This window comes from Arachis duranensis, chromosome 4, assembly GCF_000817695.3.
Source record: "Arachis duranensis cultivar V14167 chromosome 4, aradu.V14167.gnm2.J7QH, whole genome shotgun sequence".
In the NCBI taxonomy this organism is placed as follows: Eukaryota; Viridiplantae; Streptophyta; class Magnoliopsida; order Fabales; family Fabaceae; genus Arachis; species Arachis duranensis.
Genome location: NC_029775.3, coordinates 116,362,070 through 116,378,246, shown reverse-complemented (window position 1 = coordinate 116,378,246; position 16,177 = coordinate 116,362,070). Strand labels below are relative to the sequence as shown.

Below are 16,177 nucleotides of genomic sequence, written 5' to 3'. Positions count from 1 at the left end.
ATTTATATTTTAAATTATTTTTATATTTTTTATTTTAAAACAATTAAAAAAATATGGGCTTGACGATAAAAACACATATTTTGTATTGTCTCATGATAAAATATATTAATCGATTTGAGTTGGGTAATAGTTAGCTCACTTTTAACTTAAATAAGTGTTGAGATTTTGAATCCAATTATCTAAACTTTATTTAAAATTATAAATACAGAACTTGTTTTAGATATCTTTTGATTTTATTTATGAAATATAAATAAAAAAAATATATATAATTTAATTAAATGTATATATTATTTTTAATTTAAAAAATGAGAAATTATAAAATTTTTAAAAACAAAAATTTTTTTGTTCCTACTTCAAATAAAAATAAAATCTTCACCAAATTTTAAAAAAACAACAACAACAACAGGAATAGGGAAGGGCACAATCTTTTTAAGTATTTAACTAACACGACAATCTATTTGGAACAACAAAAACTATAACAAGTGTACCTCGTACACTTAAAATTCTTCCTAACAATTGAAGTGAAGACATGTTAGTGTCTAGTTCGTATCCAAAGAAAAGCCACCAACAAGACAGCTTCTACAAGCTCCCACTCATATGGAAGAAATGCACCAACCTCCAATCCCTGAAGCAGATCCACGCCTCCATGATCGTCAAAGGCTTCACCTTCAACACCACTACTTCCCTCACACAACTCCTTTTCTGCACTGCAATGTGCACTTTTGGCCCCACAATACATTATGCACGCAAAGTGTTCGATCAAATTCCCGAACCAGATACTTTCATGTGGACCACCATGATCAGGGGTTTGGCTCAGGGCCCTGATCCCCTGCAGGCGGTTGTACTGTACACCAAAATGGCTGCACGTAAAGTGAGCCCCGATAGCTTCACTTTCTCTTTTCTAATCAAAGCTTGTACTAGGCTATTGTGGGTCAAGACCGGTTCTATTATTCAAGGGAAGGTTTTGAGGCTTGGATTTGGTTCTAATAAGTTTGTTAGGAATAGCCTTTTGCGTTTTCATGCTGATTGTGGTGATTTGAAGATTGCACACCATTTGTTTGATGATGGGGCAAAGGAGGACGTGGTTGCATGGTCAGCCCTTACAGCCGGGTATGCAAGGCGTGGGGATTTGCAGGCTGCGAGAAAGCTTTTTGATGAAATGCCAGAAAGGGATTTGGTTTCTTGGAATGTGATGATCACGGGGTATGCAAAGGGAGGGGATATGAAGAGTGCAAGAAAGCTTTTTGACAAGGTTCCTGAGAGGGATGTGGTTACTTGGAGCACCATGATCTCAGGGTATGTGCTTGGTGGTATGAATAAAAAAGCATTGGAGTTATTCGAAATGATGATGAGGATTGGGGTTTGCCCCAATGAGGTGACATTGTTGAGCATTTTGTCTGGTTGTGCTGATTTAGGAGATTTGGAAATTGGCGAGAAGATACATGAGAAGATCTTGGAGATGAGTGCCGGGGAGCTCAGCATTTTGTTGGGGAATGCTCTTGTGGATATGTATGCCAAGTGTGGAAGCATAGTTAAGGCGCTTGAAGTGTTCCGGTCGATGAGGGACAAGGATGTGACCTCATGGAACTCTGCCATCTGCGGATTGGCTTTTCATGGCCATGCCAAAGAGTCTATTGATCTATTCCGAGAGATGCAGAGGACAGAATTTTGTCCAGATGCAATCACCTTCCTTGGTGTTTTGATAGCTTGCAGTCATGCTGGGAAAGTGGATGAGGGTTGTCAATTTTTTGATCTTATGAGAATTAAGTATAACATTGAACCAAACATTAGGCATTTTGGGTGTATAGTGGACATGCTAGGGCGTGCCGGACGTTTGAAGGAAGCATTTGTCTTCATTGCATCAATGAAGATGAAACCTAGTGCAACCATTTGGAGGACCCTGCTTGGGTCTTGTAAAGTTCATGGAGATGTGAACTTGGCGAAACGTGCAAATGAAGAGCTGCTTAAGATTAGGAGGGATCAAAGTGGCGACTATGTTCTGATGTCTAATGTATATGCTTCACAAGGTGACTGGGATGAGGCTGAGAGGGTAAGGAAGTTGATGGATGACAATGGCGTAAGGAAGAATCATGGGTCTAGCTTAGTTGACAGTAAAAGAGAACCAAACTTTATAACACCCCCGGCACATTTATCAGCATTATTATAGAGACTAGTACAAGTATTTTCATACTTATTTACAGAATAATCATCATCTTATCTAATTTTGCCATTGGCCAAATTCATCTTTATAGCTCTCAGACCATATATGAAAATTCAACTTGTTCCTTTTACATGCATACTTTTCATTTTGAAAAATGTACTCATTCCTTGTGCACTAAATTTCCCACAATGTTGGAAAAAAAACTTGCACCATTTTATTTGGTCATTCTTTTTCTGGTGAAAATCAACCAAGGCTGAGAAGAAGTCCTTTTATAACCCCGCATAAAAGCATATGCATTATTTGTTTGAATCAAAACCTGAGATGAAATTAAGAAGACCAAAGCTAGGTTCTAGACCTAGAAGGTGATTGTGTGCCATCAACATGATCCTTAAAATTACTTTCTTGTAGTCTCTGTGTGTGCATTCGTTTTTCCCTAAAATTATTTGTGCTTTTGAGCTTGAAGCAAAGGAAGAACCATGCTTAAACTATTTGAAGTTTTGAATTTTCTAACACTTTCATTGACAAATTTTTTAAGTTTTAAAGAGTGTGTGCATAAGAGTTTTATTCAATTTGAAGCGCGTAATGATTTATTTGAGATATTGTATGTTGGTAAATTGCTATAATTTTTCTTTTCTGATACATTAGTAAATCAAAATATTGAAACAAATATAAATTGCTTTCAAAGCATTAATTCAAAATAGCTTATTAACGTAAAATGAAGAAAGTATTATAAAAGATAAAAATGGTCAAAGCATTGTGAAACTGATTTTTAAACCATTTTGTTACCGGTGAATTATGAATGACACATCAAATTTCTAGACTTATGTTGCTTGTGCTTAGTGGCCAAAGGGAAGTGATTTTCAATGAACTTCATAAATTATCTTATTGAAGTATCCAAAGAATGTAACAAAAACAATCTAACATAATAATTAATAAATAAATCAATGACTGATTCTATTTCTTTGAATCCGTAAAACTCCCTTAAGAGCATTTTACTGTATAAGTGTATATCATCAAAACATATTTTGTTAAAATTCATTATTTTAATTATTCTTGTGTATAAATGGTCATACCCTCTATTTCTTTTCTTCTTTAAACCAATCACTCGCTTTAAAGGATCAAAATAAATTGTGTTTTAAAAAAAAATAAAAATAGGACATTATTCATTGAACACTCTTTTTTCATGTACTTTCAAATAAGTGAAAGGTAAGCATATCACATATTAATATTTAATTTAGAAAAAATTTAAGACTCAGCAATTTTAATTTATATTGGCCAGTATTTTTAGCTAGCAATCCAACATTTTTAGCCTTTTTAGCTAACAATCCAACATTTTTAGCCCTGCAACCCAACATCAATTTTTTTTAATCAATACTTTTAAATATTTGTTGGCTAACTACTAGTCAAAAATAATAAATTGTGCTGACATTGTAACATTATTCTTTAATTTATTTGAACCGAAAACTATTTCAATTATAAAAAAATTAAGATAATAAAATAAATTTATTTATTTTCACAGAATTAAATTAGTTAAAACATAATTTTAAACAATCATACTACCTGTAAGTTAAATGATTCAAGAAATACACCTTAGATAGTCACCAAAAGTGGTCATATTCATATACAAGCAATCATTGGTACTATTGTAAGTTGTACATGTGAGTAAGTGAGCAAATTATAAATGTTGCAATATAATCATATGTAAATTTGCATGTATGAAGATGAAATCCATTCAATATAATTAAAATGAAAAAATTCCATGCTTACATGGAATCATCTTAGATTTTTAAAAAGAATTACTAATGTTTTATACAAGTGCTGCACTAGGCCAATTTCCATTTTACCATTAATTATATCTTTAGATATTATGAGTAAGTTATAGTTAACTTCAAGACAAATAATTAAATTAAAATTAAATAAAATATCCACTATAGAAATGTAAGGACAAAATTCATCCAAAGAAAATATGTAGCAAAAAATGATGAATATAATTGTATTGAATGCATGCATCATGATGGTTATAATTATATATGCCATAAGCAGTTGAAGAAGAAATCTTAAGCCTTAGACATGGTGAGGAATTTTCAAAATTAAATTTATGGTAGAAACAATGCAATATAATGAAAAAAAATTTGTTCTAAAGTACTTGATCAAAGACATCAAGCTACCTGCTGATGATCAACATCTAGCTATTTTAATTTATACCTTCTGGATTTAATTTATTTCTCCGCTATTATATGTCTAATAATTATCTTTAAAATATTTTTTATGTAATTAATTTCATATGATTCATTGTAATTACATGCAAAAAGTATCACTATCATAAAAGAAAATGACATAACTTAGTGAGAGTGGAAGACAATTAAATTAACATAGATCATTTCTATATGATCATTGTTGTTTGAAACTTTGTAAATAAGAAAATATGTAATAACCAAGTAGCAGTATACATTGTGAGCAAGCTTATCCAACAAGGGAGGGATGCATGTATATTTCATCAAAATGTGTAGCATGAGAGAAAGAGGCTTTTGTGTAGCCAGAGACGACTTGCCAGTTCAATTAGTTAGCGCACATTGAGTGAACAAACAAACTTTACCGGCAAGTCATCCTTGGCTGCCCAAACATGTACTCATTCCCACATGCAAAACATAAGATGATCAAACTGTAATATCACAGTCTCCACTAGTAGATGTCATGTTTCATGCCATTCTTACAAAATCTAGTATTGTAACCAATTAAAGAAGAAGACAACAACATTCTCTGTTAAAATCAAGAGAACTATTTGACACTAAAATAGGATGAAAAGAAAATAAAGAGAAAAAGAATAACCAGGAGAGAAGAATGATATAATTGGCACTCAAGCCTTTGTTAGCAGAAAATAGATGAATGAGAAAGTATGAAGCAAACACCAAAAGACTATGATTAGTTTATATATGGAAAAAGATTGCTTCCACTATTTGATATGTCATATTCCAAAGCATTAAATGAGTTACAATCCTAAGTATGAATTGAAATAATAGATTGAATGACAAAGATATAAAAATAATTTATTCTAAATATATGTTGAGAACATATATTTTATTTTTATCATGACTCTATCTATCTCAGTATAACAAAATATATTTATATTTTATTATATTTATATTTTTATATATATGAATATTGATAGAAAAAAAACTTAATATATAGTAAAATATTCTAGTGAAAAGGCTTCTTAATGCTGGATGTGACATTACACAGAAGGAAAAAATCAATAAATACAACAACTTTATTAGATGCATCTCCATCATCACATGTATGCTTTCAGAATAGGTAGTATTTTCCCATCAGGGTCAACTGATGAAGGGTCATATATTTAAGAGAAGTAGCTTTTAACCTAGATGAAGAAACATATCTCAGTAGTATCGTACTACTTATATGTCAGTACTCAGTTGAGTTAGGTGTATTGAATTTACTGCTTTTGGCTATAAAAAAATACAGCATAAATATTCTAAGAACTCTTGTTAAAAGAAAGTTAGAATTCTTACTCTCTTCTACTTAATTTATTGTGTCTATCTTTGAGGACAAGTTAAAAGATTTTGTAATCCTCTCTACTTCTTTGAATACAATAACAAATATATGTACTCCCTTAATTTTTATAATCCAGTAAAAGACATGCATGGTATAATCGATTTTGTATATAAACAAACATATCAACTTTTCAAATTCTTTTCGTTATGTCTTATTATCTTCATATCATCACTAACTTCTATTGACTGTGAAAAAAACTCAATAATCTTAAAAGCACCTAGGAATTTAAAGAATACATATTAATCACATACCAAATGCAAATTCAAATTAAGATAGGAAAGAACAAAAAAAAACTGGTGCGTGACAAAGAGGTAGGACTAGTCTTTCTTGTCCTACATGAAAAGTGAACAAACTATTCTTCTTCACTCCACAAAAGAATGTAGTTTGTTGTTTGGTTAATGTATGCTTACTACTGAAATGCTTTGTTTTACTTGAAGAATGAGTAATTAGCCAATGCAATTAGGTTTTGTTTATATTTTTTCTTTTTTTCAGCATTTACTTATATCTCTCCAAGAAAAAAATGTTAAGAGTTTTGATTGCATGGTGAATTTAAATTAGGTATCTTAGTTTGGGTTTTGTAAGATATTGAATTAAAAATAAAATAAATGACCAAAGTTAAAACAATTATTTAATAATTTCAAAGCTTTCTTTTTGCTTTAAAAAAAATCTAGAGCAAATAAGTGTAATACTCTACAAAATTTTTGGGACTAATAATTTTTAGTATTTGTTATTATTTAACCAACACATTATATATTCTTTTGTGCAAAATTCTATAAATATGGATACAAATTATTACTGATCCTGACAAAAATAATATTTACTGATTATGTTAACATTATTCATACTTTAATAATTCAAAAGAGTTAAGTAAAACATGGAAGAGCACCTTTTGAATATTACAAAAAATGAACACAATATATATCCATAGATGTTCCCAAAAATACGTAAATACATTGTAAACTTCATTACAATTTAGTCATTTCTTATAAAAAAAAATTTGACTAATTGAATTATAATTGAATAACCACCCAAAACACTTATTTTTAATTTGAATTTTGAAATACGAATGTGAATGTCACTAATGCTGGGTAGGGTAGGGTCAAATCCTATCCAAAATTTTATTGAAATTCTACCATATTCTATTCGCAGGTTGAGAATCTCTCAATCCTAACTCTACCCGCACCTTAAAGTTCTAAACCCTATCCTACCTGCAAAAATATTAATTTTTTTCAAAACAAATATAAAATTCAATCATTCTAAATTTCATACATATTAATAAAATAAAAAATAAAAAAACTAAAGATCCAAATTACTAAATTAATTAATTGCTCACTTATTGCAAGTCATTACACGAAAAAAAATTGTAAATTCAACTCTCATTTTCTTCATTATATACCTAATTTTTTTAAAATAGGTGCTATATATGTGGTACGGGTAGAGATAAGATAAACCCGTACCCTACCCTACTAGCAGGCATACTCGGACCGATCTCTACCCTACCCACGGGTAGGGTATGAATTTGCCAGCCCTAAATGCCACCGGCTTCTTTTTAAACTGTGAGCTATATCTACTAGTCCCAAACTCTCAATTTTGCATCAATGGATATACAATCAATACATTTTCACATATATGAACCATCTATTAAAGCTTCAACTAACTTCACTTGTTTATTATAAAAGAATTAACGATAACCAAACTATAAAAAGACTATACCAGCATGTACTGATTCTGGTCTATTTTAACAACGAAGTTCAATGTATTGCATATTTATTTATAACATGCTTTGGTTAAATTGCGCAACAATGATTCCCCTTATCGAATGAACTCTTCACAAATTTCTTGCTAAAGTCCTATATATTTGCTGTGTACAAGTAGCACAATGATCCATGCTTTATTGCGCAAGACGAGGAAAAAGCATAAAATATTTCAACGGCTACCACACAAGTTCCCCATTGTATTTGCATTAAATTTTTAAAAAATTCATTTTAGAACTGTGCATTGCATTTGCTGCTGCAACTGAGTTACACCATGCAACCTTGCATGCTAAAATGGCCAACGCTTGCATACTAAACCTGTCAAATTAATCCAAAAAAAATTAAGCTGAGTACAGTTAATGTAACGGATCATATGCTAACATATCTATAAACCAACTTATCTGTGCGGGTGTCCAATGACACCTCTCATTCAGGATGAAATTCTAAAATAAAAAGAAACCTAGTGTAATAACTAATAAGCTCTCAAATGCAGCTGAATTCTAAATAAGCTCAACCAAAAGAATATGATGCTCCAGATGCAGAGTTTAAAAATAGACCAACCAAGCACCATTTTGACAAATCAGAACAAAAAAGCAACAAAGGCCATTTCTCCGTGTCACTAAATCCATGCAAGCTACGCCCTGCAAATTGTATTGCCTTAGTTGGTCAAAGTAAATGTATATTATGTCTCTGAGCTTCATTAGTAGAGTCACTGCGTATGTGAAACACCTTCTGAACCTTCAACTCACCACATCCGAATACTCAAAAACTATATGAATTTTCAGTCAAGTGATGCGGCACAACCTCACTTGTTTTTGACACGATTAACACCTGCAAGACAGAATACAGAGAGGCTCCGCCAAATTTTGATGTAAAAGACGCAAGTCAATTACCAGGAATTCACATAATTAAATCCAATCAAACCACAAATTTGGTACTGCATGTAACAGTGAATATCAGGAAAACAAAACCCAAAAGTAATAATACAGGTATACAACTACAGGAGGATCATAGCTACATGGTATTTTAGATTGAAACATCTGAAATAAAGGCAAGCCTTTATGGGTTCTGGGGAGCATATAAGTTATCAAGCTTGGGAATAAGGTAAAATGGACGTGGCCAATTTCAATAGTCTCTACATATGTTTGGTCCTCTCTAGGTAGAGGTGACAAGGTGGACATGACTTTGTTCAAATCCTGGTTCATCTGGTCTTCCAGTTTAGGAGGTAGTAGGCTGTGCGGGCTTCAGAGAGCTCAGCTGTTTGGATGGGAAGGGAAAGGCAACAAAGGGAAAACAACAGTATCAGAATCTAAATGGTACACATAGTTTAGGTTAGGATATCAATTTTGTATATTCTATATGAATGGCCAATATCATACGGAGTTGCTAGATGAAAGATAGAAGAAATCATGATAACTGTATTCTACCTGCATCGACTGACAAATTTTAGTAACCATGGTTTCTCCTCCGAGAAGCACTGCCCTGATTAGACAACCTAGCAATATATAGTAAATATCAGCATTGGCAAGTTTCGGAACACAGAGGACAGGGAAATAGATAGCTTGATTGGTTACCCAGATGCACTACTCCGTCCCAAAGAATAATTTCCATATGCTCCATAAGCACTGCTGTTACCACGCTGAGGATATAACAATAATGAAATCACTACAGAATTCATCTTCAAATGAAATTTTCACAAACTTATATGGTTGCAGAGTACCTGTGAACCTCCATAGCTTCCATAAGCGTCCCCAGAAGGCAAATCACTTACACCTCCATACCCACTTGAAAATGAATGGACACGTCCGTGTGGTTTACCATCTCTACTGTCATAGCTAGAACCATCTGGTGCATCAGCTGAAACAGGGAGATATGTAAGTGCTGGAGGGAATGCAGGCACAGCACGCTCCTTATCAAAAAGGTTTGCTTTCAACCGTGTAAGAACATGTATAAGAGCATCCTTGGCAATATCAAGGTCCCCAGAAATCTGACCATGGAGAACAAGAAATATGATGAACATTCACTATTCAGACTTAACGGGACAATTTCATCTCACCATACAAAGAAAACCATCAAACTATGACAATCCCTTACCATCACCATTTCATCATCTTTAGACGCAATTCTAGGAAGATTTTCTTTTGATAGTATGCGAATGTTAGCTTTTGTAAACCTCCTCATTTCAGCTATTATTGATCCACCTTTACCAATAAGGCAACCGATCCTTGAAGCTGACACCAGAAATCGTGTAGTGAAAGAGATCACCCCTGAATCTCTTTCAACTTTCTCACTGAACCGTGGTTGTAAACGCACAGCTGCATCTATTGTTGGAGAGAATGAATCTTCAAAGTACTGCATTAATCATAGCCATCATGGGTACAGATGTTATATATTATATACATCACATGTCCATACAACAAATTTTTTTTTTCTTTAGAAAAATGTACACTTGATAATAAATATTTCACCTCTTTTGTTGAAATGGTTATTAAGCAGTCATCTCCTTCAGTTGCTGAACTATCAACTTTGATTGTTGCCCCAGACTCCTGCCTAATTTGATTTATTATAGCACCACCTTTTCCTATCACCCCTCCAACGTTAGCAGTTGGACAAACAAACCGTACTGAGAATTCTTTTGAAGAAGCTTCATCCCTTGGAGCTGAATACATGGACCGTGACCAGTCTCCAGCATCACTCTTATATCCACCATAAGCACCCACAAGAGGACCTACTCCCACAATCCCTGCGGTTGGACCCATGAGTGAAGCACTATTTGCATAAGCACCAGGAGGAGCAGAAGTAAGCAGATGCTGAGACCGTGACGGGTTATCATGAAGTTGGGATGCAACTTTATACAGAGCTTTCTTCACCACCACAGCATCTCCAGATATCTGGAGTTTTACAATCGATGATAAAATTATACCACAAATAAAGATATCTACACCACAATGGTTTCCATTCGATCCAACTTACAAACAATTACAAAAGAATTTGAAAACATGCGAACCAAACAACCATCAACTAGAACTAATGCATCCACAACACAGACAAAACCAAGGCATCCATAATAATGAAACTCAATCCATGAAAATGCTTTCAAATTGTTGAAAGCAATTGTTAAGAATTGAAATGCCATTGCTAACATATGATTTTGGTTCACCTTATGTTCCTTGGGTTTTGTTAACTAGTGCTCAACTGACTACAGATTCCAAAAGCAAAAATTTTGAAAAAATTTACGTTATTTTATTCAATGCGTTGGAAATTTGTATATTTTGTTTGTCTAAAACAAACCTCCTTTTGAATCCTTAACTAGTGCGCTACTTATATTTGCTTAAATGGGGCCAATGGCAACACATTAGTATAATAATATTCTTCTTATGTAGACTATGAATGTAACAAGTACTTAAAACAAGGTAATAATTTAATGCAGCGTTCATGATGAGAATTACCAAGGCGATCCATTTTCAGGTAACTACCTACCCGTACACTAACATTATTCGCACATAATATGTTAACAATACACATAATATGATAAATTCTTCCTTCTTTATCTAATCTTGTTGGAGTGGCAATTGAGTGTTCAGTTTCAAATATTATTCAGCACGAATGCAAGTAGATATAATTGGCTAGCTGAAAGTTCTGAGAGTAAATTTCAGACACATTGAGTGTACCTGCACAAGTTCATCGTTGCTCAAGGCGCAACCAGGCAACCGCTCGTCCTTAAGGATCCGAATCTGCGCACCGGTCTCACTCCTGATGCTTTGAACAATCTGGCCCCCTTTTCCGATGACGCAACCGATCTGATCCGACGGCACCAAGAGCCTAGCAGTCACGTGCTTCTCTCTATCATCCTCATCACCGCAATAATCATCTTCGTCATCGCCACCGCCGCCGCGCAAGTCTTCAGCGAGCACTCTTTGGTGAACCCTAAACAGCGCATCCTGCGCCGGCGACACAAAATCGCCGCTATCCTCGAACTCATTCGTCTCATCTGAAACACTGTATATCATAACCACTCGCTCCTCGCATCCTGGAACGGTCTCACCGATCCGAATCTTTGCCTTCGTTTCAGCCCTGAGTTGCTTCACAATGTCGCCGCCGCGGCCGATGACGCTGCCGATCTTACGAACGGGGCAGAGATAGCGGTACACAGTGCCAGTGTCGTCGGAAGGTAGCTGATCCCTGTCCTCGGCGGCGCTAGGGTTCCGGCGCTTGTTTCCGCCGTAGCTGTTGCTGGTGGTGTTGTTGGTTTCGTAGTCGGAGTGAGAGTGAGAGCGCTTGCCGTTAGAAGGTGTTGTACCGGCCATAACGGAAACAACGTAGTTACGTAACTGAATTGAGGTGGTTGGTTACGGTTTCAAGCGAAACGAAAGAGAAAATGAAGTCGCCACTTGAAGAAGAAGAAGAAGAGAAGAGAGAAAAGAGAATCCAAGTTGCAGTGGCAAGCTGGCAATTATAGAGTTTTTTAATATTTATACTTATTGCCACCGCAGTGTTGAGATTTTTATTTTTTATTTCTTTCGCCGCCTCACACTAATAAGTAATAACCCTACAAATCCACTTGTTTTATTTGATATCTTGGATATTTTTCCTTAATCAACTATGGCAATTTTGCTATATCCTTGTTTGGGCTAAAGCATATTTCTAATGTGGGTAACATGCATGTTTTAAGGCTCTTGTCCGTGGATGAAATTGTTCAACATCATGCCAGAAAAGAGTCATGTCCAATAAAGCTGCAGTTAGTCAGTTACTCTTAATGAAAGCTCCTAACTCTATAATCTGGTAGCTGCATAAGGATATGAATATGATAATATCATAATATCAAAGAACAATAACTAAGAGGAATATCACAGTTAATGGATTATGTAAGCATATTTTGAGTTAGAAAATTTGTAATATTTAAATATGTTGGGGTGGAATTAGATATTAGATATATGATAAAATATATATATATATATTTGAAATGGTAACTATACACATGAAATTTAAATCTTGAATATTAACTAAGCTCCAACAAGTACATACATGTTTTACCAAAACTAACGGGGTAAAGGATCAAATTCCTCATTACAAAATTATTCGTTTTTAAATTAATCTTTAAATTTTTTTAATTAAATTTATCTTTTAAATATTTTAAATTAATTGTATTAGTTCTTCTGTCTTTTTTTTACGGCGCCAAAATTTATTAATGTGGCACGGTAAATGATACTACGACATACATATAGAAGTCGTAATTAACTATTAGCATAATAAATTTATGAAATTAGATCAAATTAAAATTTAATTGAGGGTAGAACTTGAAGCACTGAAATTCTTCGTTGATTTGATCTGATTTCATAAACTTATTATATTAACTGCCAATTACGACTACTAGGTGTGTGTGTTATAGTGTCACTTAACGTGTTACACCAAAAATTTTGACGTCGTTAATAATGGAAGTGACAAAAGGACTAAAATGACTAACTAACTTAAAATCTTTGAAGGACTAATTTAATTTAAAAAAATTAGGAACTAATTTAAAAAATAAGAGATCTTTTGAAGACTAATTTAACTATTTACTCAAACCTAATTTAAACCTAACTAAAGGATTGTAAGCTGTTTTATTTATTTTTTTTTTTTGTCACAAGGATTGTAGGCTGAGTTCTATAAATTACATGTTAAGAAAATTAGAGATTCTGATACAAAAAAAAAAATAACATATTGGGCCATGAGCAGAAGCCTAGGTGTCCAAACTGGTAAAGCCTCGTTAACCAATAACGCGAGAGATTTGGATTCTGACCCAAATAGAAAGGCTATACGTCTATCACAAAAACATAATGCTATAAGTCAAATCAAAAACATAAAAAGACTATACGTATACCAAAAACAACACTACATGCATGAAAACTGCTATATACGGCGAAAAATTACATTATACTTTAAAAAATACTCCCCTCTTGAAACTGCATGCACAAGGCGGGATTCGAACCCCCGACACTTGCTTAAGCGGACTAGTGAGCTAACCACTAGACCAACCCAACTTGGTTTCTTGAAAAATATTTGAATGACACTTATCTTTCTCCTATTTACAAAACCTTTCTTACAAATAGGACTATCAAATGAGCCAGTTCGGCCCATTAAGGCCCATTCCATTTTGTTTATGGATTATAATGTTTTAGTCTAGATTATTTATGATTAACCCAACAGATTAAATAGGTCAATTTATTTATTTTTTATTTTCTTAAAAAAATATTTTGACAAAAAAATTATTTTTGAACAAAAAATGTTAAAACAAATAATTTTTTTATTGATAGATCAAATTTTTATATTGAATAAAAGAAATGTGAATAAAAAAGTCCATTTAACCTATTATTTTTTTAGATTTATCAACTTTAGCCTATTTAACCTAAAATTTAACGGGTCTAATTTTAAATACTAAAGTCCAGTCTTTTAAATGACTTAAATATATTAGTAAAATAAATTTAACATATTTTGACAGTCTTATATACAGGAAAAAATAAACTATTCTATCACTTATCTTACAAAAATATCTTTTAATGATAAGTATATCTAAATAATTTAGAAATCATTTTTTTATTGATTCAAATTACAATAATGATATAAAGTATGTATTTTAGGTTTACTAATGTAATAAATTGCACCTATTTTTAATATTTTACATTATATAGAATACTTTAATTTGCTTAAAAAACAATTTAATTTATTTTTTTATAAATTTTATTCATGTACTGCATGTGCATATGCATGTCCCTTCAGTTGGGGACATATGAGACAGCGAGGGATGATATATAGGGTCACATTGATTAGAACCTTTATAGATTAACTCTATACCTGGCAACCTATTTTCAGGAAGGAAAAAACAATAATAAACCAGAGAAGAACCTTGTTTGTGGACATAATTGAAAGATGCTTTTTTAGCTTCCTCTGAAAAAAAATATTTTTTTTGGAAAGATACTTTTCATCATCCTTGATCATGATTCACGATTTCTTCCATGTTATATGCTGCTAAGGGAGCCAAAAGATTATGAGTATCAATATAAGTTTCTTTTTGCTGCATGGTAACTCATTTGTTAACTCTCTACTCTTTAAGAATTGTCATGTGATGAAACCACTTATTCCAAAAGCTTAAGCTGGTTTTGGAGTTCACCAAAGATCGAAATCTTGACCTTTCGGAGCTCTAATACCATGTTATGATACCACTCATCCCAAAAGTTTAAACTGATGGAAAAACACTAATGGTTATAGCTCTAATACTAAATCGGACATCCCTAAACCTCCATTGTAAATATTGTACAAATATTCCATTAACTCCTTATACTTCCTAAAAAAAACTTAGTCTCCTTAATTATTTTGAATCCACTGAGTTTTCGGTACAAATATTCATGCATGTGTGTGTGCTTGTAGTAGTTGCTTATTAATACACTGGTAACAATTTACTCTTTTTTCAATTTAGTATATACTCCAAAGTCCAAATTCATCTCTTTCTTATCTCTTTTTTCTGTTAATTTTCTTTCCCGTAGTTATGTATTGTAAGAATTTCCGTAACAATAATAAACGTGAAAAGTTGCAAAAAAAAGAATAATGTAACTTTATATAACACAAAGTCTCAAACGCATGTGCGCAACTTTGAAAGAAGCTAATGCTAATGTGATGAGGTTGATGCCCACAAGCTAGGTGGTTTAAGGGTCACATTCAATTATGATGGTGCGTGCACTGTCCTTGTCTTTAAAAGAGTGGGTTTCAATAATGTCTTCTCACAACCACAAGTGCTAAAAATTTCACTCAGGTCATAGTTCGTTCTTGTTTACTTGTTTTCATGGACCTGTTTTTTTTTTTTTCTTTTTCTATGAAATGGAAATGCCAAAGGAATGGAGTAAGAAGTGTGTTCTTTTGTTCATTTCTTAATACATAAAAACAACAAAAATAACCGTATGGACAAAAGTTGACGGTTGAAACTTGAAATACAACTATGTTGTTTGTCCATTAAAATTAGCTACAAATTAAATATAAAATTAATATTAAAATATATATTAATAATAATTAAAATAAAATATATATAGTGAATGTTATCGTGTCTTTTTTTAGAGTAATATGTAAGTTATTTTTTTTGACGTGTCATAGTTTAATTGAGTGTTTATTTAAATTTGAGCTATTTTAATTTCATGAGAGTTAATATCTTTAGAGGACGGTCTTATAGAGAAAGAAAAAAAAAGATAAAATTCAATTTTTTAATTGCGTTTACTTTTTTTTACTCCTTTATCGTCATCGTTACGCTTCTCAAACATCACCATCTCATTGAGTGTCTCATTTTTTTCTTCTTATATATTTATATACAGATGTATAATTAACTGATTTTATAATTAATTTTTTATGTGTATAATATTTTTTTTGTTGAAATAACATATAGTGATCTAATAATAATAATAATAATAATATAATTTGATATATTATTTCACCATTCAAGTTTAGTCTTTTAATTTGGTCAAAAATTTCAAAATATGAGTTTCCTATGGAGACATTATGTGAAAAAACAAATAATCAAATACAATTAGGTAGAGAAATTGTAGGTTGCAACCTTTTGTTTTCTCTCAACAAAAAATAAATAAATAAATAAAAGAGCCTAGAAAGGAAGGGAGTGAACCAATTAATTAATATATATATCATAAAAGAATATTGCTGGGTGCGCCGACGC

The 16,177-nt window shown here is 32.5% G+C and overlaps 2 protein-coding genes across 3 annotated transcripts; one reads left to right on the top strand and one right to left on the bottom strand.

The window, feature by feature from the left end:
• Nucleotides 1–485: 485 nt before the first annotated feature.
• Nucleotides 486–2,241, top strand: LOC107486388 (pentatricopeptide repeat-containing protein At5g15300). The gene has a single exon (XM_016106923.3). It carries the CDS (start codon nt 530–532, stop codon nt 2,165–2,167), a length of 1,638 nt encoding a protein of 545 aa, XP_015962409.1. The 5' UTR covers nt 486–529; the 3' UTR covers nt 2,168–2,241.
• A 5,458-nt stretch (nt 2,242–7,699) lies between these two features.
• Nucleotides 7,700–11,936, bottom strand: LOC107486699 (KH domain-containing protein HEN4). 2 transcript variants are annotated; one of them, XM_016107261.3, is made up of 7 exons: nt 11,157–11,936; nt 9,954–10,376; nt 9,580–9,837; nt 9,206–9,472; nt 9,060–9,124; nt 8,913–8,980; nt 7,700–8,316 (listed from the first exon to the last, which is right to left on the bottom strand). In XM_016107261.3, the coding sequence occupies exons 1-6, from the start codon at nt 11,790–11,792 to the stop codon at nt 8,932–8,934; spliced, it is 1,698 nt and encodes a 565-aa protein (XP_015962747.1). In that variant the 5' UTR covers nt 11,793–11,936; the 3' UTR covers nt 7,700–8,316; nt 8,913–8,931. The 2 variants fall into 2 exon arrangements, with proteins under 2 accessions (XP_015962747.1, XP_015962746.1); XM_016107260.3 differs by lacking the exon at nt 7,700–8,316 and adding an exon at nt 8,385–8,742.
• Nucleotides 11,937–16,177: the final 4,241 nt, after the last annotated feature.